Source organism: Coptis chinensis, chromosome 2 (genome assembly GCF_015680905.1).
Source record: "Coptis chinensis isolate HL-2020 chromosome 2, ASM1568090v1, whole genome shotgun sequence".
In the NCBI taxonomy this organism is placed as follows: Eukaryota; Viridiplantae; Streptophyta; class Magnoliopsida; order Ranunculales; family Ranunculaceae; genus Coptis; species Coptis chinensis.
The window spans coordinates 30,833,727-30,860,232 of NC_141457.1; the positions used below are offsets into that span (position 1 = coordinate 30,833,727).

Consider the following 26,506-nt stretch of genomic DNA (forward strand, 5'->3'; position numbering starts at 1 on the left):
TGGCCAAGAATGGTCTACCTAGAATGATTGGTATCTGCCTACCAAATGTAGGTTCTGTGTCGAGTACTATGAAATCAACCGGATAATAGACACTACACCATAACAGGCTATTTGCAACGTCAAAAAAGCGTTGCGAATAATTTTCGCAATGCTTTTTAAGCGTTGCAAATATAACGTGGGTAAAATGTTGGAAATTTTTGCAACGGTTAATAAGCGTTGCAAATATAAATTTCCAACGCTTTTTAAGCGTTGCAATAATGATTTGCAACACTTTTTATAACTATTTTGTACACAAATTTAAAATATTTGCAACGGTTTTTTTTATTTCACAAACGCTTTTTAAGCGTTGGTAATTTGTAACGGTTTTTAATTGTTGCAAAGTTGTTAGTTAATTTTAAAAAAATTAATCTAAAAATCATTTGTAACGGTTATGAACCGTTGCTGATGGGTTGCTGATAAAAAAAAAATAATTTCTCATATTTTGTAGCGACTAGCTAAACTTACAAAAAGATGCCCCCTCTTGCACCATATACATAAATCATAAATTCTTATTTAAGCTAAATTTATCCTGTACACAATACATTTTCATACTATTTTACAAAGAAACCATTAATATATGGGGAAAAAAACTGATAAATTACAAAACTAATCCAACCATATACATTCACAACTTTGAGCGATTTTCTAAACCTCACAAACTTATTGTTGAACTATCACCATAAAAAAAAGTTTTCATACTATATGATCCTAAACAAGAGATAACAAATTTCTTATTGTGGAAAACCCTACCCATTTACTTCCACAAATGCTCTAAAAGAGATCCTAGCATTAAGATAAAATAGTTCACCAAGAAAAGATCATGAAGCGCACAATAAGGGGATCAAGACCAATTCAAACGCTAAATACCGATAATCTAAGGTATAGTGGATTGAGCTTAACAAAGAAGAAGGACTAGGGATTCTCACCTCTCGCATCAAAACCCAAATGGAGATTCATGAAAGATTCACATTATCAAGCACCTAACTTATCTCTCAAGAAGAAAATCGACATTGTTTGCCTGAATGCATGCAAATGCACTTTCACACCCCTACAAACAAACAAGTAAAGTTTTAGCTTAACAACAACACCAATAAGCAAACAATAATATTTCATTAATTACCTTGACGGCAATGTAGTGAAATCCATTTCCCACTAAATCTTTAGCAAAATTGAACCACTCTTGATATGAAACTTGAAGTCAATTCTCATCCACGGATTTTCTCTCTAAGAATCAATGCCTCATATCTTAATGCCAAACAACTCTGGTAAAGTCAACAAAATTAATACAAATCTATTCAAGAAACCAGTAACGCCAAAGAAAGAAAGATAATTATTACTATTATTACTACTACTACTAATACTATTATTACTACTACTACTAATACTATTACATTTGTAGAACTTTTGGCACTGGTTTCCATGAATGGAATTCCAATTTCATCAGCAAAAGCCTAAACACGTATAAGAATAGATGTCAGAAGAGTAGTTAAAATTTAATTACTATCTCCACTGCAATACATATTGTCTTTAATTATACACAGAGGAGAAAAATATTTAAGTTGAAGCCTCTAACCTCTCAAAAGTGGGCAATAACTGAAACAATGATCCATTCTTTCTTTGTTAAACCCCAAGATCAAATCAACCCAAGTGAAGCCCAGTATATCAGTTGCAAACTAAGCACGTACACTCAATGTGTGATAATTCCATAGATAACAATCATAACATGTGTGGCAATAGATACAGCTGAAGTTAAAAATAAGGTCTAGTGAACTCCTTGTTAAAATGCAATTACCTGCAAGTGACACTTGGCATGGAATTCCGATAATCGATGCCCTTGGGATACCTTTTGATTGTTGCACCTACATACAAGTAAATTACAATCGACATAAGAAAGTTCTTGTGAATCCAAGAAAAGCACTTAACGTACCTTAAATAGTTAAAATACCTTAAATAGACGATATTCATGAATAGTTAGTTACCCATTTGTTTTTAGCGCTTAAATCCCATCCGCTATTAGGCAATCATTATATTCTTTTATATTTCGCTAGTTTGTCTTCTCTTCTCATCGCTGATTCAAAGAAGTAAGGCAAACAAAGCAATTAAGCAACACATGTTTACATCCCATACCACGAATATATCTGTTTTTTAGAGTGTCTTACGCAGAAGAATAGATGCCTTTGTGGCAGATAATCCCATGAGCATGAGGGTGCTACTTGATCAAGAGGGAGCTAATGCCGAACACGAGGGGGCTACTTGAGATTTCTAGTCTTTGCCGAACATGAGAGGGTCAAGAACATGAGGGAGCTTCTGGCGAACATGAGGGGCTGCTCGCGAATTTTAGCCCCGTGGTTGAGGATCGGGAGGATCTTGAGCACGAGCATGAGGCGCGGCCGATGTTTGTCCATGAGGGGCTCGTGGTACATGAGGGCACCGCTGTCCATGAGGATGCAGAAGCGCAACCCGGCAGAGAAAGCTCGGAGAAAACTACGGAGAAGGCAAATGGTGAATTCCATCGGCAGAGAAATCTCACCAGAGTGTCGCGACAACCGCAGCCCCGAAGGGGGGTATAACACCGCAGAGAAACACTCTTCGAGGGAGTCACCGAGTATTTAACTTTAGAGGGTGCGAAATTCTGCGAGGGAGTTACTACCGAAGCGTTTTCCCTCGAAGTGCACACATTGGTAGCAAGCCCGAATTTTAGAGATCCCGAATTAACAAAGCAGAGATCCCGAATTTCAGAAAATCTTAACACCATTGAAATATAAACAAACCTTGGCAAGGGGAGCAAGATAGTTGGTAGTGCAACTTCGCGTTGGAGACAATGTTGATGTCCGACTTGTATTCATTCTCATTGACACCGACAACAAACATGGGAGCATCCGCAGACCGGGGGCAGAAATGACAACCTTCTTAGCACCACCCCTCGCATTGACAACCCAACACATTTTAGAAAACAATATATATAATTAGTATGCAACCATAGTAGAGGCACAAGAAAGTCAATACATAAAAACTACACAACCAGAATGAAATAAAAAGAAATCCACTTCATTTCAATCCTATCGGTGAATTTCTTCTAGGAATAAAATGAAATCAAATTCATTTCAATCTTATTAGTAGTATTTAAGTAGATATATATCTAACCAAACAAATTTTAATTACTTTTAAATATCATTATTCTACTCAACCGCCACTTCGCTTGCATAGACTCGGATCACCGCACATACTAAGAATCCACAAATGAACATGAGAAAAGAACCTATCCGTACTAGGGACTACCGTGTATAATTAGAGCTATATCTTCAGATGGTATGGTCATTTTTGCAATTAAGACCTATGTAGTAAAAAGTCCGAGACGATCGGAAAGTGAGCCTAGGGGATATCACGATGGGCCTAGGCACCGGGGTGAGACTAGGAGATGGATCTAGGCAAGCCTTTAATTGAATAGACTAAGACCAATTATATAGAACTCAGATTAACAGAGGAGTCGACCAGAAATTTTTCTTTCAAGCAGCGAACTCATTGGTGAAACTAAACTCACTCTCAAGAAATCCACAATAAACTAAATACTGGTGAGGGTCCTGTGTGTTTCTATGAAAAATTACTAAAAATTTGTATTCACGAGTCCCTGAGAAAGTTGGATCCAAATCCTGAATAGCATAGGCATAATGACTAATTAAATTCTACTAATGTGCTATAGAAAGGACAAAATAATAATAATAATAATAATAATAATAATAAGGAATTAAAAAAAAATGAAGAGATGCCGGATAAACCTGATATTTCTCCAGTGCGTTGGTTATTGCAATGGCGTCGCCTTTACAGAGTTGGCAGAGACAAGCATTGAGAAGATACCCTTTGACACTGTACTTTAGAAGGTTATTGTTGAGTGAGTGACGCGCTATCTCTTCATAAATCTCAACCGCCTTTGCATATCTGCAAGTATGTGCATATATTTGTTTAGTTAATTTTTTTCTCTCACAAGTAGAATTAGGTCATTATCGGGGCAAACATTCTCAAATAATGTTTACTCTTGCCAAACATGCAACTAATGCACCGCAAGCCCCGACACTTGAGTATGAGGCATCCGAGTCCCTTTAGGACATGTTTTTGGCGATGTGGATACCCGGATGATGCCTACAAATAAAAGGATTATTAATACTTAGCATGACAGCAAGTAGGTTAAGTTGGTGGCCACCGGAGTTTTTTCTATTAACTCGGTGCAATCTTTTGAGACACATCCACACCTTCAAAGAAGGGGATAAGGTCTCTAAGCATCATGGTCAAACTAGTATTGATCGACAAGGTTTTATGTGGTATTGTTCCATAACACCGAGAATAGAAGGGTTCACAATCGCCTTTTACTTCGAAGTGAATCATGGAATACAAAGAACCCCAAAGCCAAGTATAAAACAAAACAAAACAGAATGAAGAGTATCAACGGAGGAATAAAAAATAAATAAATACAAGGATTCAATAATCAATATCATAATTAAGGAAAGGAATTTATTGTTCCAATTGAGCGACAAAGTCAAGGCAACTTTCTTTGCACCGGTTTGTAGAAGTGGTAACTTCTTCACTTGAAAAAAGATTTGTTGCTTTCGTTCTAAGTAAGCAATAGCCGAAGAAGATCTTGTTCAGTCTCATATAACTCCCCAATTTCCTGCACAAAGATGTGCTTCCGTGTCATTACACACATTTAAACTCACATGCTTATGAACTACATCAAATCAATCCTAAATATCTATCTATATGCATATTCACTTCATTGTGAAAAACTCGAGAGTCCCACTCCAAGCATAATAGAAAATAAAAAATTTCTTAGGATTATACCAAATAGGATAAGTTATGCATCTAGAGCCCACACTTTATAATTTCAGACATGAAATGGATTTTAACGTATAGGGATTTCACCTTGGCGTGTCTTGCGGCCATATTTAGTCCGCTAATTTACGTAAAACAATTCACTGCATTTTCCAAGCACGATATGGCCTCTGCACACCACCCAATGTAAAAAGGAGCAAAGAAGATGAGATGAGTTCAAAAATAAATGATAGAATGCCAAAAGGACATACAACTATTCAGACAAAAACTAAAAAGAATAGTCAAAAAGAAGAGGTCAGAATAAAAAGAAGTTCACATAAATGTTTGAGAATCGACATACGCTGCACCCGTGCTCAAGAGTTCAATTTTCAATATCCAATATATTGTCTTCATCTTTTATGATAAAGCCATCTCTATTCAGATTATTAGTGTGTGGAGGAAAGAATATTAGCATTCAAAAGAAAAAAAGAAAGAGAAAAGGATATCACGGACCAAACTCCGGTCAGTTTTTTTTGACGTATCACGACAACAAGCTTCAAAACAAGAAGAAAACACTTAGGGACGTAAAGCTCGACATGCTTTTTTCTATCTCTAAGAATAAAGTTTTTTACTTTACTATGGAAAATAAGATATTTATAATCAGACGAGGAAAGCCAAGTATGAAAAGAATATGGTACACACAAACGATAGATCGCTATGTCCAAATACAAGACTTAGGTTTGTCTTTGGATGGTGGCGTTTTCTAAGGATTCACCCTTTATTCGCATTTTTCTAAGTATTAAAACAGAAATTCCTTAAGAAATTTGACAATACTAGACCAAACCCAAAGAATCGGCTTTTGTTTACCATCACAGAAGTGACTCAATAACATGACCGAGAATATATAAACACCGGGAGCTAACAAATGTAAACACCTTTAGGAGAGATCTTTTTGTATGCATTTGCAAAGATCGACATAAAAGCCGGGCGACTTCATGTTTGCTTTGTCAAGTCAGAAACCAATAAAAAAATCAATAAAGGTAAAGTAAAACACGACTAAAAAACATCTACATATCCATTAATGGAAAGTCCTATACCTTCAAGTGACAGTTAGCTAATTTAATGTACACCAACTGCGCAGCTTTTATCCCCAAAACAAAAAGGATTCATTGGTCGTAAAATTATTATATTAATTAATGATAACTTATTATTAGTAGCATTCCCCGGGTGCTCTTTTGAGAGACAATAAATTGAGAAGAAAGAAGATCTTTATTGACTTTGTAGAAAGAGTGCTTGCGTCTCCTTGATGTTTCGGATATAGTCAAGTTCACCTCACATGTGAGGAACTTGATGCAACTCATGTCGCCGACCGGATCTCTAAGGCAAGAACGCGTAACGTTCAAGAACTCATTCTCTCCATTACAATGGAGCATCCTTACATATTTCCCCATTGCCTTTTCACTTTTAAATCGTTGAGGATATTGAAAATTGAGTCTGTCACGGTTTTCAGAAGGGGACACAAAGATTTGCTGTAAATGTTCCTATTTCAGTTTCTCACCATATTTAAACAATAAAATCACAGACAGACAGACAGACCTGCAGCCGAAAATAGTCACTGGCTTCTCACCACCTTAAGTTCATGATGTAGAGTTCCATCTTATTTAACCAGTAGATCAATAAAAACAAGTTTCTTATTTAATGGAGAGAAGTACCCAAGTAAGTAGATCCACAAGTAAACAGCAGAGTCAAGGCCTACATGGTCGATAAGCTCGAAGCTCGCATTTTAAGTACCGCATCCAAATTAAAAACTGAGATATGATCTATAATCTAAATTGACAAACTTGCGACAACTGCACCGAAAGTGTCTTGGACTATGTCTTAGACCCTTAAGATACCATTTTGGAAAGTATACCCTATCATTATATGGTCTGTAATCTCATAAATGCAAATGCCACCAAGAAACCAAATGTTGTAAGTATATTAATTGCCGCGCCACTTCTATGTCCTTAAACGTAGCCATCCGTCCCCTGCAAACAATTAAACTCCCACAATCTAAATTGACAAACAATCCATCAACTACATACACTTGTTTAATTTAAACTCTTTCAACGCTTAAAAAAAAACAAGTTCAACAAAGAAGATCCGAACAAGTAATGAAAAAGAAAGGAGTGGTTGGTTAGTTTGGTTACCTTAAAAAGTTTACTTTACTTTACTTTACTTGTAGTTGAAACAAAACAAATGAACACTGAAGAAGTAGAACTGGTTCAAGAGGTAAACTGATATTCTATATAAAGATTAGGAACTGAAAAGAAACCGAAAGAGAACGGGAGTCGTAAAAGTGTGAAGACGATAAGAAGGTTTTTATTATTTTGTTTAATATATAGGGAATAAAAACAAGTTTCAAGTTTTAAGAAAAGCTCACTATTTTCATTGCTAATGGAAATAGAAGAGGAAGGTGAGAAAGTAGTCACCTTAAAAGTGGTAGTGGCAGACTTTCACACAAGATTTCAACGGTTATGACCGTGGGCGCAGCTACGGCAGTGAGAGAGAGGGATGAGACCTAGTGTAGCGGCGGTGAGAGAGAGAGAGGAGAGAGACTAAAGTTATTTTTTATATTTCGACCGAAATAATAGAGCGTGATTTTTTTTGGTTTCCCTCTTTCGCGAAATTTTTGAAATTTTGATTTGTAACACTTCTAAAACGATTTTTAAGCGTTGGAAATAAATTCATGAAATTCACCCGAATTAAAGCAACACTTAACAACATTACCAACGCTTATATAACGTTGGCAACTTGCTAACGGTAAATAACCGTTGCAAAGCAAAAAAGGACTGTGTTGCAAATATCCTATTATGGTGTAGTGAGAATTCTTTAATCTTAACTATGACATCTTCACTGATTCCTCTAGGTATCTTCACTGATCTATCTGCCAGCTGTAAAGTAACATAAGTCGGTTTAAGATCCTTCAAGCCTAACTTATCGTAGACGAAATATGGTAGAAGATTCACACAATCTAATAAAGCTTGCTCCTCTAAAGAATCTCCAATTCTGCATGTAACAATTGAACTTCCATGATCTTTCAGTTTCACAACGGCTAGATTCTGTAGGTATGATGAACATCTTTGAGTGATAAAAGCTTCTTTCGGAATGTTGGTCTTCTTCTTCACTAGATCTTTCACGAATTTGGCATACGAGGGAACTTACTTGATGGCGGTCAAAAATGGGATATTAATATGCAAATTCTGAAATACATTGCAAATCTCCTTGTACTTGTCATCCTTTCTAGTATTCACTAGTTTCGAAGGAAACGGTATTTGCGGATTCTTCAATATCGGTTCTCTTCTTTCGGCTTCAGTTGGCTTGGTAACAAATAGTGGAGTGACAAGTGGAGTCACTCGTGATGGCTTCTTCTTACTTACTTCCACAGTAGTTCCTTCAACTTTTTTGCAACAGTTTCTTCAGTAGGTGGCACAACACTAGATATATCTGGAATGTTAGAACTGGGTGGGATGGTGGGGACATAAGTTACTTTAGGCTTCACAGAATCTTTTCCTGGTTCATAGACAATCTTATTATCAACTTTCTTGCCTGACCTCAGATTGGTGACAACATTAACTTGGTCATTCGATTGAATAATCTCCAGGTTATCCACCTACAGGACACCTCTTCCTTTCGGATTTGGCTCTGGCTGGCTTGGTAATGCTCCTTTTGATCTCTCTGTCAAGGCGGCAGCGATTTGCCCTATTTGGCCTTGAATGACACTAAAGTTATTCTCCAACTTCTGGGTTCTTTGATTTGTCTGTTTCAGCTCATTGACAATGGTGGTGATAGCTTTTTCCAGATGTGGGATAACTACTTTACTCGACTGAGGCGTAGGGGCAATGTATCCACTCATAAGATCTGGTACTAACTCTCTGTTTGTGTTGGCTTGGTATTGTTGGTTCTAGTATGACTGTTGATTTTTGTATGGTTGCTGGGTGTCTTGGAACTGATACTGTTATTCTGGAACTTATTTGACTAATTTTGGAATCCTAGAGGAAAATTCCTCTGATTTGTATTTTATGGCTTCCAATAATTCTGTCTCTGATTGAACTGGTTATTTCTTCCTAAAGAGTTGATACTACATGCCTCTGCATTAGTATCCAGATAGTACGAACACTCTTCAGTGGTGTGGCCTTCATCTGAACATAGCTCACAAATGGCATAACAGGGCTTGGATGGCTGAAGTTTAGCTTGGAAATTGTTTGCTTTTGGAGGATTTATGGAGAACTGATCAAACTTCTTGTTTAGAGTTTCAAGTCTTGTTAATATGCTTGTCAAAATTGATAGCATCGCTTGATTTGGGTCTTCTTGAATTTGGTTGCCAAATTGCTTCGGCACCTCCTCCACTCTAGCTACGTCCTCATTGCTAGTACTCCATTATTGAGTGTCTTCAACTAAATTCTCGAGAAAGTTGTAGGCTTCCTCTCTATCCAATGATGTAAACTTACCTTGATGCATCAACTAAATCATCTGCTTGTTCATAGTAGAAAGTCCTCGAAAGAAAAAATGAGCCAATATGCTCTTATCATAACCATGATGTGGACATGAGACTAGCAGATTATTGAATTTCTCCCAGCTTTGATGATATTCTTCAATCACCCTCCCTTTGAAATTGTTGATGGCTTGCTGCATGGCATCTGCCTTCTGGGGTGGGTAGAACTTGTTCATAAACTTTGTTCTCAACTTCTCCCAATTGTTGATTGAATTGATCGGCTGTGCAGTTAACCATTCGGATGCTTTAACTTCGAGTGAGAGTGGAAAAAGAATTAACTTGATACTCTCATCCCTGATATTCTGGCTCTTGAAAGTTCTGAGGACTGATAAAAATTTGTTCATGTGGACATAAAGCTGAACATTGTCTAAACCATTGAACTTTGGAAGCATAGAGATTACTGATGCTCTAAGTTTAAACTGGTTAGCTTCTGCCTCTGGAAAAACAATACTGCTAGGTGGGTCTCCAATGATTGGCGAATAGAAATCACTCAGCTTCTTCCTAGGTTGTGCTTGCATGGGTGGGATAGCTTCAGGATTATTAGTGTCCATAACACCTCCATCACTGCGTGCAGCTATTGTATCAATCTCGTCTAGTATTCTTGTGAATCGATTGTTAAACTTTGTCCACTATTTTGTTATTACCGGACGATGATATAGACGACGGGGCATACACTAGAAAATGCTATGCGAAAATAACGAAAAACTATCCTACTATGCTTGAATGCAATTAAACTTATATGCAACTATTCTAAATTATACTAAAATGTAAAACTACTTTCCTTCAACTGGGTTGGGCTTTGCAGCTAGTATCTCGCCAAGCTATCTAAAAGTCGCCTCTTCTAGGGTTATGGTGAATTACTTGGATTGCTTAAGTACCATGTCCCACAGACGATAGTCCGTTTGTCAAGATTCAGACAAGAAGCACTAAAGTTTGATGTTTCCCTGTGTTGGCTTACAACTTCAATTGTTGAAAAGGTCCTAAATGCAATTATACTAGAAAGCAATAAAACTAAACTATGATGCAACTAAATTAAGAATGAAATAAAAAGAATGAAGATTCGACTAACCTGGATGGTAGATCTTGTCTTCGAGATATCCTTCAAGTTTCTCTCTTTCTCAAAAGGATGGATGATGCGGCTAAAATTACCTCAAGATCCAAACTTCTAATCTTGGAAGAAAATGTTAAACATAAACAACTTAAAACGGCAGCAGCGCCATTGACCTTACTTTTTTTTGTGTGTATGAGATGGTATATGGATAATGTAGATGGATGATGGCCGTTGAACAAAATAAAAGAGTATCAAAACCTAATTATCTCTCAATAAGTAAAGGATGAGTAGAGTATCGTTCCACTTTTAAGTGTATGTTATGTGAAGGACAGGATTGGAAAGGGGGTTTTAGGGATTAAAAACTTAAAAACTATGATTGTAGAGATTTTATATTCTAATGTTAAACTAAACTAACTAACTAAACTACTGAGAATTTATAAGAGAGGGAATTCAAGAGATTAGAATCCACTAATACTTTTGATCTATGACCTTTTGCTTCATGGTTGTTCTTACAAGTAGACTACAATTAGGCAATTGAGCGAGTGTCGATGCCCTCTTGGACGAAACATCATTAACAATTTATTCTACTTGGGGTTGTTCCTATGTTTATGCTATTAATATCTTCTTTTCTTTTATGTAAGTTCGGGCAGTCATTCAATGTATTACCGAGAGCAACATCAAAGAGTACTTCCTAAAAGGTCGGCCATTCAATGAATCAACACTTAAGGCAAACACAAAGAATACTTCCCCTAGGCAGCCACTAAGAATACTTCCCTGACTCTAAAGAACTATACTACTAGAAGAAAAGTAAAGAACACTAGCATGATATTAATATTGCAAAACATAAACTATATTCTATACTTCCATCCCCTGGTGGGCGCAATTGAACTAATAACTAAAAATATAAAGAACTAACCTGATTGAAGAACACCATGAACTAGAAGAATCATTAAACCTTAAGCACCAACTTCATCTCCTCCCTTGAAGGAGAAGATTAGTCTTCCATAAAAAAGGAAGAACACGAATAACGAGAAGAAGAAGAGTCAAAGAACATAAGACTAGAAATACTAACTTATTAAGACTCGACTAGTTAAAATCGAATCTTTTATTATTAATCTCTCTCTGCCTCAAGTTCTGGAGACAAGAATATAAGTGAATTGGCGAGTTATATGAGGCACTTAGGTCCTCTATTTATAGGGGTTACAATGAGTTCTAGAAGCATTCCAAACCGCCATTTGTTTCCTAATACAAATCAACTTCTTTTAGAGTCTAACTTCGTCTCCAAAACTAAGAAGGAAGTGGCTACAGTGTCGGTTCATGCATTTGGACGCACGATCCTTGTGTCTCAGACACAAGCATTGCGTCTGGATGCACGATCCTTGCGTCCTAGACGCGGAAGTCTATTTTCCCTCTTTTGCTCTATCCTTCTATCCTCTTTTGCGAGATTTGGTCCAAACAATGAATCATTTTGCCTTGGGCTTCCAAATAGGCTTTAAAATAGGTCCAAGTCGCATCTTTAATAGCTTCAATTCCTTGGCTTTCTCCATGGTTGTCCACGGGCTTCCCATGTGATCCTTAATGCTCCGAATTGCTCCGTTTTACCCCTTTTTCTCTAATATTCCACAAAACTCTCTTTTTCACCTGTATAATCATAAAACATAACTTACAAATACTATTAGTCCACTAAGATGACTAAACAAGAGGCATAATTGAGGGTTAAATTGCACTTTTTGAGCACTTATCACTGGGGGAGAAATTATACTTGTATTTAGGGGCCACCGAACATGCAATTAACTCAGTTCTCGTCCGGCTCGTTGACAAAGTGGAGAAGTCGGTATATTTTCATAGCAAAATGTTATTGGATGCGGAGACACGGTATAGTAGAATCGAGAAATATGCTTTGGCGTTAATATTCTTGGCCCTAAAGCTTAAACCTTACTTCGAATCACACTCAGTGGTGGTGGTAACAAACCTACCTCTAAAACAAGCATTAAAGGCAGAAAAGTCAGGTAGAATGTTAAAATGGGTAGTGATGCTTAGTTCTTACGAAATACAATATCAGATAAGAACTGCGGAGCAGACGCAGGCGATGGCAGAGTTCCCAGCAGAGGATCCCACTTGGGGAGAAAAACCGGAAAGGGATATAGAGCCCGACCTCCTATACCCTTGGGATAAGAGGAATGGGTGGAGAGTATTCGCAGACGGATCTACCACGGACGCATGCAGTGGCATAGGGGTGATACTGGTTACACCTGATAACAACATAATAGAACAGACAATGAAGCTAAGGTTCGCGACATCCAGTAATGAAGCAGAGTATGAGGTAGTGATAGCAGGATTGAGAATGGCCGAGGATTTATGGGTGAAAGAACTGACAGTGTATTCCGATTCAAACTTAGTGGTGTGTCAAGCTAATGGACGATTCACTGCCAGATGCCCTCGCATGGCGAAGGTATTGCACAAAAGGTCCACCAAGTTTACGAAGCTTAGGTTTGTACACTTGGGTCGCGGTGAAAATAGGCATGTGGACGCCCTTACGTACGTTGCCGCAACCATACCTGGGTAAGAGGAAAGAACGATACGAGTAGGAAGGTTGGAGAAGCCAAGCACGGAGGAGGCGATAGAGGTGTGTCAAATCACGGAAGAAGAAGGGGGATGGATGGATCCTATTAAGTGGCTCTTGGCAGGAAAGGAGGTGGCAGATAATATAGAAAGAAAAAGGTTGGAACAGACGTCTTAGAGATATGTTCTACTGGAAGGTGAATTGTACCGCAAGAACTTCAATGGACCGCTGTTGAAATGCCTGGGACTGCGGTTAGCATTAGAGGTGCTGGCAGAACTTCATGAAAGGGATTATGGGAGCCATTCCGCAGGAAGGACTACGACACATCGACTCTTGACACAGGACTACTTTTGGCCCCATATGAAAAGGGATGCAGTAGAGTTTGCTAAGAAGTGTGACAAGTGCCAGAAATTTTCACAGTTGATCTTCGCCCCCGCGGAACCCCTACATAATGCGTCTAGTCCGTGGCCGTTTGCTATGTGGGCGATGGATATAGTAAGACCACTGCCCATGGCTAGCGGCAAGAGGAGATTCATGCTAGCAGCGACGGACTACTTCACGAAGTGGATAGAAGTCGTACCCTTGCAACAGGTGAAGGAGACGCAAGTGATTAAGTTTTTATGGGAGAATATCATATGCAGGTTTGGGCTGTCATATGCTATCATCGCGAACAATGGGACACAGTTCACAGGAGCAAAGGTGAAGGAGTTCTTGCAGGGGTACAAGGTGAAACAAGGGTTCTCTGCCCCCTACAACCCCGAGGGTAATGGACAGGCTGAATCTTCCAACAAAACTATAATGAACAACCTTAAGAGGAAGTTGGAAGATAATGAAGGGGGCATGGGCGGACGAGTTGAATCATGTCCTTTGGGGTTATCAAACTACTCCTCGAACGACCACCAAAGAGACCCCATTTGCCCTAGCCTATGGCGTTGAGGCCGTGATTCCTTCAGAGATGGTGGAATCTACAATGCGAACCAGGGTAGTGGAGGAAGGTTCGAACTAGAGCATCTTGGCAGGGGATTTGAATTTGGCGGAAGAAAGAAGAGACTCAGCCCGCATTCAGTTAGAAGAGTATCACAGGCGCTTACATAGGCAATACAACAAGCAGGTCAAGCCGCGACAATTCCAGATAGGAGACTTCGTGCTCCGCCGGGTGACCCCTAGTACAAAGAGGGAGAAAGACAGGAAGTTGGGTCCAAATTGGGAAGGACCCTACACCGTGGTGGAAGTAGGAGAGGCTGGTACTTACAAGTTACGGACAATGAAGGGCAAATTGATAGAAAAGCCATGGAATGTGAGAATGCTGAAAAGATTTTACAATTGAATGTAATGAAGGTACAAAGCAATGTAATGGAGGTCCAAAGCAAAAGACTAGAGATGTTTGTAAATATATAATACAACGGCCCTTTTGTGAAAAGAAATGTGCTTACTATGTATGGTTTCTAAGTCAGACTGTGGACAGTGGCATATAGGAGCCCCTCGTGGAGTGGTATAAGCCCTTCGTGGGCGGGGAGTATAACTACACGTGGGGCAAAGAGATTTGACTTCATCAGGCTGCACCGCCCATAAAAGAGAGAGACAGCGGAAGGGAGGAGCATTTCGCTGACACAATGCCAAAGTCGAGTCTAGGGTAAGATGAGTTGCCCCAACAGGCTACCTGGCACAATAGAGCCCGCGGAGTGGGATGAGCCCTTCGCGGACAAGAGCTACAAACGACACATGGGGCAAAGAAAGCTACCTCCATCAGCCGCATTGTTCCATAAAAGAGAGAGAGACAAGGAAGGGAGGAGCATTTCACCGACCTGATGCCAAAGTCGAAGTCTAGGGCAAGATGAAGTTGCCCCCAACAAAGCTACCGCATTAATAGAGCCCACGGAGTGGGATGAGCCCTTCGCAGACAAGAGATACAAATGACACATGGGGCAAAGAGAGCTTCCCCCATCAGGCTGCACAACCCATACAAGAGAGAGACATCAGAAGGGAGGAGCCTTTCGCTGACACAATGCCAAAGTCGAGTCTAGGGCAAGATGAGTTGCCTCCAACAGGCACCTGGCACAATAGGGCCCGCGGAGTGGGATGAGCCATTCGCGGACAAGAGATACAAATGACACATGGGGCAAAGAGAGCTACCCCCATTAGGCTGCACAACCCATAAAAGAGAGAGACAACAAAAGGGAGGAGCCTTTCCCTGACACAATGCCAAAGTCGAGTCTATGGCAAGATGAGTTGCCCCCAACAGGCTACCTGGCACAATAGAGCCCGCAGAGTGGGATGAGCCATTCGTGGACAAGAGATACAAACGATATATGGGGCAAAGAAAGTTGCCCCCATCAGGCTGCACAGCCCATTAAAGAGAGGGACAGGAGAAGGGATGAGCCTTTTGCTGACACAACGCCAAAGTCGAGCCTGGGGCAAGGTGGGTTGTCCCCAACAGGCTTTCTGAGACAATAGAGCCCGCGGAGTGGGATGATCCTTTCGCGGACAGGAGATACAAACAACACATGGGGCAAAGAGAGCACATCCAATCAAGGAGAGGGCAGCGAAGGAGCATTTCGCTGACACAACGCCTAAGGCGAGGTTGGGGCAAGTTGAGTTGTCCCAACAGGCTGCACAACCCAATCGAGACTACGGAGCGGGAGGAGCCCATTGCGGAAAAAGGATACTAGCTACGCTCGGGGAAAAGAGAATTGCCCATGACAGAGTACACCAATGAGGGGTAGGAAAGCTTCAGGGGGGTAAATTTCGAGAGTGCACTAAAGAAGGGGCAAGGGACTGATTAGGAACATATCTAGCTGATACAATCAAACGGGATTTTGGAGGAGGAGTAGAGTCATGAAAATCTATATGTGGAAGTACTTTGCAATTTAAACAAGTAGCCAGAGTCAAACGATAGAGAGGCAACAAACACACTGGACAAAATCAAGCACCATATTAAACAAAGTACTCGCAAAATATTCGCAAAACAAGATGTGAAACAAATAATAGATCATGAGTTTTTAAGAGTGTCTTAGTACAAAAAAAGAGTTCTAGAGCATTTCAGATGTAGGTCATCGTATCAGTGGCTTCATCAATGGTCTCATCAGTGGCCACCGCCTGGTTGGTGGGTTCCTCTATCACGGGGTGATCAGGAATTACCTCGTTGACCGGCACCTCTTCCCTTGCAACCTCAGGGGTTTCGATCACCGGGGTGGCAGGCCTTTCACGAAGAAGACGACCTTCTTGAATGAGGTGCGCATGCTCCTCTTGAATTTTCTTGGCCACCCTCTCGTCGGCTAGGAGCTTGAAGCATTTGTGAAGTATGGTCATATCCACTTGCTGTTGCAGTAGGGCAGCGATGGCATCTTGATGCTTCTGTGTGAGGGCATCCACGGCTTCCTTATGCTGTTGAGTAAGGGCATCCAGATTGACCTGATGTTGTTGGAGGAGTACTTCCCTTTGATGGCTCAGGCGTTCATTGACCTTATCCATGTATTGTTGGTGGGAGGACTCCGCGGACTTTAGCTCGTACTGGGCCTGGAGTTTGGCTAAATTGGCAGCTTCTAGATCCAATTGAAGGCTGGCATAGGCAGTTTTTAGTCCAGTAGAGCCGCTAAGTTCTTTCTCAAGGGACTCCACCTTGGCCTTTGCACCAAAAAGGCCCCGGATCATGTAGGAGACATCTAGGCTCACCTATGATCAAAGAGGAGAATGGATTAAAAAAAAAGAAAAAAAAAGGAGAGCTAAAGGAGAAAGAGAGAGATTGTACCATCTCCCAGTTGGTGTATAGAGAAGTTTGATGTTGCTCAAACGACCCCCCTTCAGCGTATGCCAAGTATTTAGGCAAGTGAGACCCAAAAAATAAGGAGGAGGCCACTGCTGGGTTCTCCAGAGCTGAGTCTGTGGTATTCACCTTGCGATTGTGCACCTTAAAAGTAGGACGGAAATCCTCGGTGGTGGCAAGCGCGGACGTCGGGGTGACAGGCAGAATGGGGTCTTTTCCTGATCAGCGTGTGCGGGGGGAAGAGACCGCATGTTGAACAAGTAGAGTGGTGGGCACAGGCTCTTTGGAGGTCCATTGTCTCTTGGTTGGAGGCTTGTCAATTGGTGCCCGCACCTCTATGGAAGGAACCTCCCTCACTTCGTCGTCACCCTCGGAATCACTATCAAGCAATTTCACTTTGTGGACATCCATGTCGTCAGGAGGAGATGGTGGAGAAGTGTATTGGCCATCCCAAGTGGAGATAGAGCGGTATGAAGGGACGTCTTCGGGGGGGCTGAGGAGGTAGGAAGATCGCGAGATTCAAAGGAAACGGGGGAGGGTGAGGAGGTTCGGGGATGGTTACGGCGGGAGGGATGAGTGCGAGTCTTTTTCTTTGGAGGAGGAGATGCTCTGGGTTTCCACTCCTTGGAAGGGGGAGGACGATAAAAAGGAGCTGAGTAGCCACTAATAGTGTGTAGATCAGGGATTGGCAACAGAGGAGTAGCAGTAGTAGGGTGGATACCCAGATGGTCAGCGTGAGCAGGACCAAGTTGGCGGAGCCTTTGAAAAATAGGACACGAGTTGCCGGAATAGATTCGGGACTTGGAGTCTGGCCGCCAACCTACAAATAATAGTAACCGCGGTTTAGTTGATAACAGGGAAAGCACATCAAGAAAGAAGGGAAGAGCTAGGATACTCACCGCGGACTATGAAGGCGAGATGGTTGAGAGTTAAGTCAAAAGGAATGTCCACGGATAGAAATTGCCCCGATACGTATAACGGGTAGTGATGCCACACTTTATCTGAGGTTGTGACACGGAGTACAAAGGATTGCTTCTGAGGGCGTACACAAAAGGACTGGTACCCTACACTGACATCTTTGGTACTTGTCTTGATATAATATTGAGAGAAGATATCGCGGCTCATAATCTTAGGTTCTTTGGTCTTATTGTACGAGTTCGCGGCATACATAATTCTCCATAAATTCCCTATTCCTTGGCAGGGGGGAATGTTTAAGTGGTTACACACCTCAACGTCTAGTAGAGTGAGTGGAAATTGTAGACCGACGACAATTTGACCTATAGTGATTACAAGGTACCCCGGACGTCGGGGAACCAGATGGGGGTAATGGGTGACAGATGGCACGTGTTCCAACACTATGTCGGCCGGAATTCCGTAGGCAACCCTAATTGCGTCCAAATTAGGTCTACGACACCGAGATGGGGGTGGCAGTAAAGGGACCTAACGTCTAGAAGTGGAGGGGACCACTGCAGGGGCAATAGCCGGTGGAGATGCTACTCTATCGGACTGGGAAGAGGAAGAGTCACCGGATTCAGAACCCGACATCGGAAAAAGAGATGAATAGACGCGAGATATTGAACAAACTCAAATACACAGTGCAAATAAAAGAAAGTAAAGCCTAGAAAATGTACCGACGGAAATGAAGAGAGAGGTGATGAGCCCGAAGAGAGTGCTTGAAGGAAAAGAGTCACCGGAGAAACGGAGGAAGCGCAAGCCGGAGATTAATCGGAAAATGGAGAGGTGGCAGAGTAGTAGGAAAGCAAAGGAAGAGGGAGAAAACTAAAATGAGAAAGGAAGGAGAAAGAGAAGAGTTTAAATAGGGGAAGGGTAAAAGAGTAATTTTTTAGGGTTGGGAAAATCGAAGAGTCGGGCAGGTGATCCAGCCAAAGAGTGACGCGGGAAGCTTGATGTATGATGGTCCGTAGAAAACGCGCGTGATGATTGCAGTCCACATCACACACAAATCGATGAGGAAAAAATATTAGCTGTAAAGGGAAAGAAGCGATGGGAGTTCTCGACCCCGGGTCCATTAACAGGACCGCGGAGTCAAGAAGGGGCATTTGTAATGGCCTAATAATGAGATGTGGACTAGGTCAGCGGGATAAGAAATGGGATGTAACTTAATAGGGGAATTTGAGGAGTAGGGAATCATGACCGTGGAACCCTAGACCGCGGACGTGGCATATGTACGACAGGAAGGGAAACCGAGAGATGGGAAGACAGATGGACGATCCAGATGGAGGGGGGAAGGGGTATAAAAAGAAGAGGATGGAGAGCAGAGGAAGGAGGCCGCACAGAGAAAAGAGGAGAAAGGGAAAAAAAAAAAAAAAAAAAAAAAAAAAAAAAAAAAAAGACTTAAAACAAAAAAAGAAATAAGGAGAATTGTGATTTTTTAGATCTTAAATTCGTATCTCAGATTTAGAGGTTAATACAGCCATCGCTAATCTATTCAACGGGTTCTCCAAACTCCAAAGATGTGACACATGATCCTGACGGTATACTGGAGAAAGTGCATGATGACCTCGACTATTATTGCAAGAGAAAGTGGAACTATTGGCGTGCGTACTTCAAACATACTTACTTCAGGAATCCATGGGCATTTTTTTCACTCTTGGGGGCCATTTTCGTTATACTCCTCACAGCAGCTCAAACCATTTATGCCATTATAGCTATCAGCTATCACCATCCTAAGGATAACAACTCGCCTCCTCCTCCTCCCTCTTCTTGATTTTTCTTGAATAGCTCCATCAGTCATGATTTGAAGTTCAAATATCCTATCACACACGTTCGATTACTCTTATGATAGGCAACTGTATCCCCTCTTCGAATGTGCTTAAGCTTCCTTTTTAATTGTCTGTGGTGTGTTGTCGTGACAGTTGAGCTGCACTCAATAACTTGCGTTGAGGAGTTGTTCATTGGCTCAATTATTTAATTATTATTTGAATAATAAATACTTTTAATTGTGTTGATTAGTACGTGGTGACTACTAATTTTACTTTCCCTTTTTCTATGGATCATTATAACCTCCTGTGCTGCTGGCATTCGCAAAATGGTAAAATACATTATGTTTGTTATTTATGCTAGGAGATACATATGGTGGTTAGCTTGTTAGGTTAAAGGGATTGAATGTGTAGAAGAAGAAGAAGAAAGGATGGAGGCACAAGAAGAAGGTAGGGTTTAAAGTATATTTACCCTAACCTACAATACATTTATTTATACTAGAGATGGAATAACCTAAATAGCAGCAAGCTAAATAAGGTACGGTCTCACACTTATAGAATGTGTGAGACCGACACTACATACTTCAACACCCCCCTTCAAACTGGAGCATAGATATCGCTCATGCCCAGCTTGTTACCAATATAACTCAGAACTGGACGAATCACTGGTTTGGTGAAGATATCAACTAACTGATCTCGAGAAGCCACATAAGGAGTACTTATCTCCTTTGTTTCAACCTTATGTCTGACATAATGACAATCTACCTCTATGAGCTTAGTTCTCTCATGAAATACTGGATTAGAAGCGATATGAATGGCTGCCTGATTGTCACAATGAAGAGGGATCGGTAGCTATACCTCGAAACCTAACTCATGTAGCGGTTACTTAATCCACATTAACTCATCCCTTGAGCCATAGCTCTATACTCAACCTCTGCACTAGACTTTGACACAACCGTTTGCTTTTTTTACTCTTCCATGTCACCAAATTTCCACAAAGGAAAGTACAATACCCCAAGTGGAACGCGTCTATCCGAAACCGATCCCCGCATAATCGACATCCCGAATATCCAACAACATCAAAATTTCCATTAGAACGATAGACCAATCCACCGGAAAAGAAGAACCTTTCAAATACCTCGTATAATAATAATCACGGTAGTGAGGAATCCGTGGTGCATGCATATATCGAGATACTACACCGAGTGCAAAGGAGATATCGGGCGAGTAATAGTAGCATAGATCGCTTTCCCACCAATCTACGATATCCCTCAATATCGGCATACATCTCTCCAACATCCGACCGAGTTTGTCGTTCGAATCCATAGAGTCTCTATCGGGCGAAGCTCCTAAATTACCTGGCTCTCACCGAAAGGTGTCTAATACATACTTTCTCTCGCGGAGAGATGAATTTCACCAGGGAATCCGGTAACTTCAATGCCTAAGAAATACTTCCGGTTCTCTAGATCTTTGGTCCGAACTCTGTCTTGAGATATTGACTTTAAGTCGATCAATACCCTATTTGTCGGACCACGCGGACAATGATATCATCAACATACACAACTAAGACAATAATCTCTTTGTCGGGTCTTTTCGGTAAAACATGGAATGATCATATTCACACCTAGTCATTCCATTAGCCATCAAAACCCCGACTAAACTTCGCAAAACCAAGCTCTAGAGATCGCTTGAGCCCATAAAGAGACTTCTTTAATCGATAGACTTTCCCCCCTTGAGCAACAAAACCAGGAGGTTGAACCATATAGATTTCCTCCAGAAGATCACCATGTAAAAAGGCATTCTTAACATCCAACTGAAACAGAGGCCAGTGATGATGAACGGCAAGAGAAATCACAATACGCACAGAGGCGAGCTTTGCAACCGGACAAAACGTCTTGGAGTAATCAATACCATATATCTGGGTAAAGCCCTTTGCAACCAGACGAGCCTTTAAACGAGAAATAGTACCATCCGGATTATGCTTAATAGTGAAAACTCACTTACAAGCAACTGCTTTCTTCCCAGAAGGAAGATCTGTAAGAACCCAAGTGTCATTAGAATACAAGGCACTCAACTCCTCATCCATTGCTTGCTTCCAGCCAGGATGAGATAGAGCAACCCTGTAGTTAGACAGGACAGAGACAGACAACAAGGACGTAGCAAAAGACTTGACAGATGGTGGTAAATGATAAGTGGAAACATACTTAGAAATAGAATACTGAGCATACTTACTAGGAAGACGCATACTGGCAGGTGGACGTTCAAGTTTTCGGAGTGCAATCGGAACATCAAGATCAGATGGAATGGCAATAGGATCCACGAACCACGATGGGAAAGAGGTGAGGGCGGCGGAGCAAATTGAACTTTCGGCCTCAAACTCGGAATGGCAATCGAAGGTATTAGCCCCCGCCTCCTAGAAGGTTATCGAAGCAGCGCAGTCGCGCTTGACCACCTGGAACTCGACCATCAAGGGAGCGCGAGTCGCATTGGAAGGCTATCGGTAAAGGGCGCGGTAGCGCTCCTTCTTCACTCGCTCCCTCATTTTCACCAAGATCATATCCAAAGACCACCAAATGGCATAACACAATCCTCAAATGGTTCAGAGGACATCTTCCCTTCTGAAGAGTAAAATGGGACATCTTCAAAAAAAGGTAACATCAACACAGACAAATGATTTGCGCATATGAGGATTATAACACTTGTACCCTTTCTGTGTACGTGAATACTCAAGGAAAACACACTTAATAGCACGAGAGTCTAACTTATCACGACCTGGCTTAAGATTATGAACAAAGCAGACACAACCAAAAATCCGAGGAGGAAGATGGAAAGAAGATTGACCAGGAAAAAGAACAGAGTGTGGTGTTTTGCCTCCTAATAATCTTGAAGGGGCATACGATTAATCAAGTATGTGGCGATGGATCTGCCTCCGCAATAAAACTTTGGGAGATTTGTTTGAAACATTAAGCATCTGGCGACTTCGAGAATGGGTCTGTTCTTTCTCTCAACAACCCCATTTTGTTGAGGTGTATCCACACAGGAGGTTTGATGTGTAATGCCATGGTCATCTAAAAAACTCTGGAATATTGTAGAGGTATAGTCTTTGGCATTATCAGTTCGAAAAACATGCATGTGTGCAGAATACCAATTAGTAATCTCAGCATAGAATTTTTGAAAAACTGAGAATACTTGAGAACGATTTTCCATAATATAGACCCAACAAACACGAGAAAAATCATCTATAAATGTAATAAAATACTTGGCTCCAAAAAGGCCAGTGATTCTACAAGGACCCCAGACATCTGAATGGACTAACTGAAAAGGAGCACTAGAACACTTATTTAACCTATTTTTGTAAGTAGCACGACGATGTTTAGCTAACTCACAAACCTCACAACCTAAAGACTGAATACTAGAAGAAATATTGGGAACTAAACTTCGCAAACTAGCCAGAGGAAGATGACCAAGACGTCTATGCCACTAAACAGGAGAGACTGAGACTGTAAGAGCCTGCTTCTGGTGAGAGTGCCCATAATCATCTTGAAAATAATAGATGCCCCCATGCTCATACCCCCCACCAACTAGTGTCTTTGTCTGTAGATCCTGAAACACAACATGAGTGGAAGAAAACATGACATTACAATGAAGAGATTGGGTGAGTCGATGAACAGACAATAGAGTAAAGGGAAAATTTCGAATAAGCAAGACTGAGACAAGTGATATATTACGAGTTAACTGAATAGTACCCCGACCAATAATACTAGCCTTAGCCCCATTTGCTAATGTGACATATGATGGTGTGTGAGTATCATGAATACTTGAAAACAACCGGGGATTACCCCGTCATATGATCAGAAGCTCCTGAGTCAATAACCCAAGAGTTGTTACCACTTGTATGAAGACATGTTTTACCTGAATTGGCTAGAGTCGCAGTGGAGTAGTCTGACAAACTCGATGAACTGGGAATAACTTGTATCCGCTTTATCGTATCGCAAAGTCTTCTTGAACTCGTTGAAAATCGGCCACTTTCGATCAACCACATGTGGCATTGTTGGCTTTGTGCAAAGGTGGGCGCCCGTTATATCCCAACAAAAATCAGCACTATGATTTGTGCCCACAATGCTCACAAGGCTCAAACCGCCAATACCACCACCACCACGCCACTCCTCGGGTAAGACCACCCCCACGACCACGACCCCCTACCTCCTCTACCTCTTGCATTACCACGACCCGAAGGGGTTGTTATTACTTGGAGGGATCAATAAAGCCGCGACCGTCATTGTGCCTTGGAGGAGGTGCAATAATACGAGACAAACGAGAGTAAGCCTCAGATAGAGTAGGGAGCTTAGATTCAGCTTGAACTTGGGCTTTCACATTAGCAAACTCGGGACATAGCCCAGATAGGAATTTGGAGACTCAAAATTCCTCTCTTTGTTTCTTCAACTGATTTATGTTTGTAGTAAGTGGGTGATAGATATTCAGTTCTTCCCACTTGCTACGAAGAGAATTGTAATATTCAGAGATAGACATATCTCCTTGAGTGAGATCAAAGATGTTCTCATAAAACTGAAAGATACGAGAAGTATTCTGAGATTGAGAGTATGATTCTTGTAGATACTCCCAAATCTCCTTCGAGGTTTTAAAAAACCGCACAGTATTACAAACATCTTTCTCCATAGTATTCCACAGGAAATTCTTAACCAAGGCGTCATCTTTTTTCCAGGTTGTCTTTCCTTTATCATCTAGGGGATCTGTCAGATGATTTTCCTTACCTTTTCCAGTAAGATAAACAGTAACTGCCTCTGCCCATTGAAGGTAATTGGCAACACCCTCCAATTTGACAGAGATCATACCAACAGAGAAAACAGACGTATTACCAAATTCATCGGATTTTGGAACAACATCAGTCATTGTAAAGAGAAGAAAAACTCACTTGATGAAAAAGAATACTTAAATCAGAAAACTCTGCGAGACAGACGCGCTCCTTTTTATCAATACCGAGAGAGATCATGGAAGCGAAAACAATACTAAGACACCAACTAATACTAAAACTGGAACCTTGAAACTGAGGATCTCTCTCCTAGCATTCTCTAAACAGAGTCGACTCCGATACCATGTTATTTATGCTAGGAGATACATATGGTGGTTAGCTTGTTAGGTTAAAGGAATTGAGTGTGTAGAAAAAGAAGAAGAAAGGATGGAGGCACAAGAAGAAAGTAGGGTTTAGAGTATATTTACTCTAACCTACAATACATTTATTTATACTAGAGATGGAATAACCTAAATAGCAACAAGCTAAATAAAGTACGGTCTCACACTTATAGAATGTGTGAGACCGACAGTACATACTTCAACAATGTTCATATATATCAGGCCGGCTGCCTATATAAAGCCCCATTGGTGATGCCCTAAGTCTTGCGGAATAGTGAAGTTTTAAACCAAATGGTCAGGGCAGGCATGGATCTGAGACTGGGAACTTTTACAGATGAGGGGTACCATCAGTACAACCTCTAGCTAGAAAATGGCATACGTAAGCACATCTCATTTCATACATTTACATACAGTACGAACATATTATCCAACAAATATGAGGACACCACTCGGTCACTTCTTGGCCGGATCCACTCCAACTGATTTCAACGTTTCCATCTTCAAAGGACTGCAATCAAATTAAACACAACCAAGAACCATGCATGTTTGGAATAAAAGAACAAACCACATAGTACCTCTAATAAAATTAAATATAAAGAAATAGATTAAGAACCATGTTTAGTTCAAATTACCGTGTCTGTATGTCCCCTGTAGTGTGGGATACCTTCCTAAAGAAGGACGCATTTATGAATTTTTCGGCCTCATCCGCCACATACTCTGGCTCCTCCACCTCGGGCAATTCCTCCCTCTTCTTTTTGCTTACTTGTACCGCAGGTGAGTACTTCAAATGGTGCATCGCTGTACTGATCCCCAGCGACACAGACAACGCAATCATCCCTAGCGTTATGTAAACCGGAACATAGTCACCCTTCACACCCCTGTATTGAACATGACATTTCCATCAGCAAATACACAAGCTTCCTACACACAACAAATTATTTATGTGCGCTTGATTGGTGCTATTAACCTTGGTTTTGCCTTTGGCCCCTCGACCTGAGCATCAACCGTTGCTGCAACTTGTTTTGAGTTCAAGATGGTTGATGTAGCAAATGTACGACGACTCAGCAACGTCCTCATCAAGTCCTTCAGTTAAATTAATGCATTTAGAAGCTGTTAGTCACACATAAGTCACCAGCAAAGAGTAGCATCTAGCTATGAAAATAAAGAAATATATTAAAGCTGCACTTAACCGAAACCAATACTCACCATTTTCCTGAAAGCCATGATAGACGAACAATCAAGATAAGCAACAAACAAGGGAAATATGCTTGATTCTTCGCCTGATCTCTGACACTTAAAAAGAAGAGATTTGCTGGAACAATCAACAGTTCAGACACTTCTGGGCAATCTAATTGCGTTGTAACACGTGGCAGTTGTGAGGCTGACAGCTAACCTCAGAAATATCTAGAGAGTGCTCCAGAAGTCCAGAGTGTTTGGAAACTTACAAAATAAGATATATATCGGATATATCTATTTTTTTGGTGACCAGTCCAAACTATTTAAAATATCAGAAATATCAGATATATCAAAAATATAATATCAGAAATATATTAAAAATATTGAATTTATATTAAAAAATAGTCAAAAAATCAATCGATATATATCATAAATATTAGATATATCAATTATATCGGCAATATAAAATTTTATATCAGAAATTCCAATATATATTGGGAAAAAAAATTCTATATTCGATAAATATATATCGAAAATATCGATATCGGTGTACTAAAATACTAATATATATCGGCGATATTTTGGTCCTTGCTACCAACCTTGACATCGAGCCCTTATTGCACCTGATGCTACTGAATCAGCTTCTTTATTTTTCGTATGGCATCTATTATCCAACTCTAATAAGGATATCCTGCTAAATCAACAA

General features: G+C 40.7%; 2 protein-coding genes, 1 long non-coding RNA gene and 1 pseudogene across 5 annotated transcripts; all 4 read right to left on the minus strand.

The window, feature by feature from the left end:
- Window positions 1-1,044: 1,044 nt before the first annotated feature.
- Window positions 1,045-2,252, minus strand: LOC147515750 (uncharacterized). 2 transcript variants are annotated; one of them, XR_015210796.1, is made up of 6 exons: window positions 2,199-2,221; window positions 1,832-1,898; window positions 1,613-1,712; window positions 1,431-1,490; window positions 1,160-1,301; window positions 1,045-1,087 (listed from the first exon to the last, which is right to left on the minus strand). It is a non-coding gene; the product is annotated as an uncharacterized LOC147515750 (long non-coding RNA). The 2 variants fall into 2 exon arrangements; XR_015210795.1 differs by having other exon boundaries at window positions 1,613-1,898; window positions 2,199-2,252.
- A 1,293-nt stretch (window positions 2,253-3,545) lies between these two features.
- On the minus strand, window positions 3,546-5,820 carry LOC147515751 (alpha-soluble NSF attachment protein-like; annotated as a pseudogene).
- A 10,143-nt stretch (window positions 5,821-15,963) lies between these two features.
- On the minus strand, window positions 15,964-16,974 carry LOC147515752 (uncharacterized). The gene is made up of 2 exons (XM_086588576.1): window positions 16,739-16,974; window positions 15,964-16,662 (listed from the first exon to the last, which is right to left on the minus strand). Exons 1-2 carry the CDS (start codon window positions 16,739-16,741, stop codon window positions 16,030-16,032), a joined length of 636 nt encoding a protein of 211 aa, XP_086444702.1. The 5' UTR covers window positions 16,742-16,974; the 3' UTR covers window positions 15,964-16,029.
- Window positions 16,975-22,684: 5,710 nt separating this feature from the next.
- LOC147515753 (uncharacterized) lies at window positions 22,685-26,060 on the minus strand. Of its 2 annotated transcripts, none has more exons than XM_086588578.1 (4): window positions 25,831-26,052; window positions 25,592-25,707; window positions 25,257-25,502; window positions 22,685-23,076 (listed from the first exon to the last, which is right to left on the minus strand). In XM_086588578.1, exons 1-4 carry the CDS (start codon window positions 25,846-25,848, stop codon window positions 23,055-23,057), a joined length of 402 nt encoding a protein of 133 aa, XP_086444704.1. In that variant the 5' UTR covers window positions 25,849-26,052; the 3' UTR covers window positions 22,685-23,054. The 2 variants fall into 2 exon arrangements, with proteins under 2 accessions (XP_086444704.1, XP_086444703.1); XM_086588577.1 differs by lacking the exon at window positions 22,685-23,076 and adding an exon at window positions 24,674-25,132 and having other exon boundaries at window positions 25,831-26,060.
- Between the last annotated feature and the right edge of the window lie 446 nt (window positions 26,061-26,506).

Bases quoted from the DNA above. Each gene is read 5' to 3' on its own strand.
- LOC147515753 (XM_086588577.1), bottom strand. The intron at 25,503-25,591 runs GTTAATAGCACC...TGTTCAATACAG, and splicing joins GGGCCAAAGGCAAAACCAAG to GGGTGTGAAGGGTGACTATG. The intron at 25,133-25,256 runs GTAATTTGAACT...ATTTGATTGCAG, and splicing joins ACAGGGGACATACAGACACG to TCCTTTGAAGATGGAAACGT.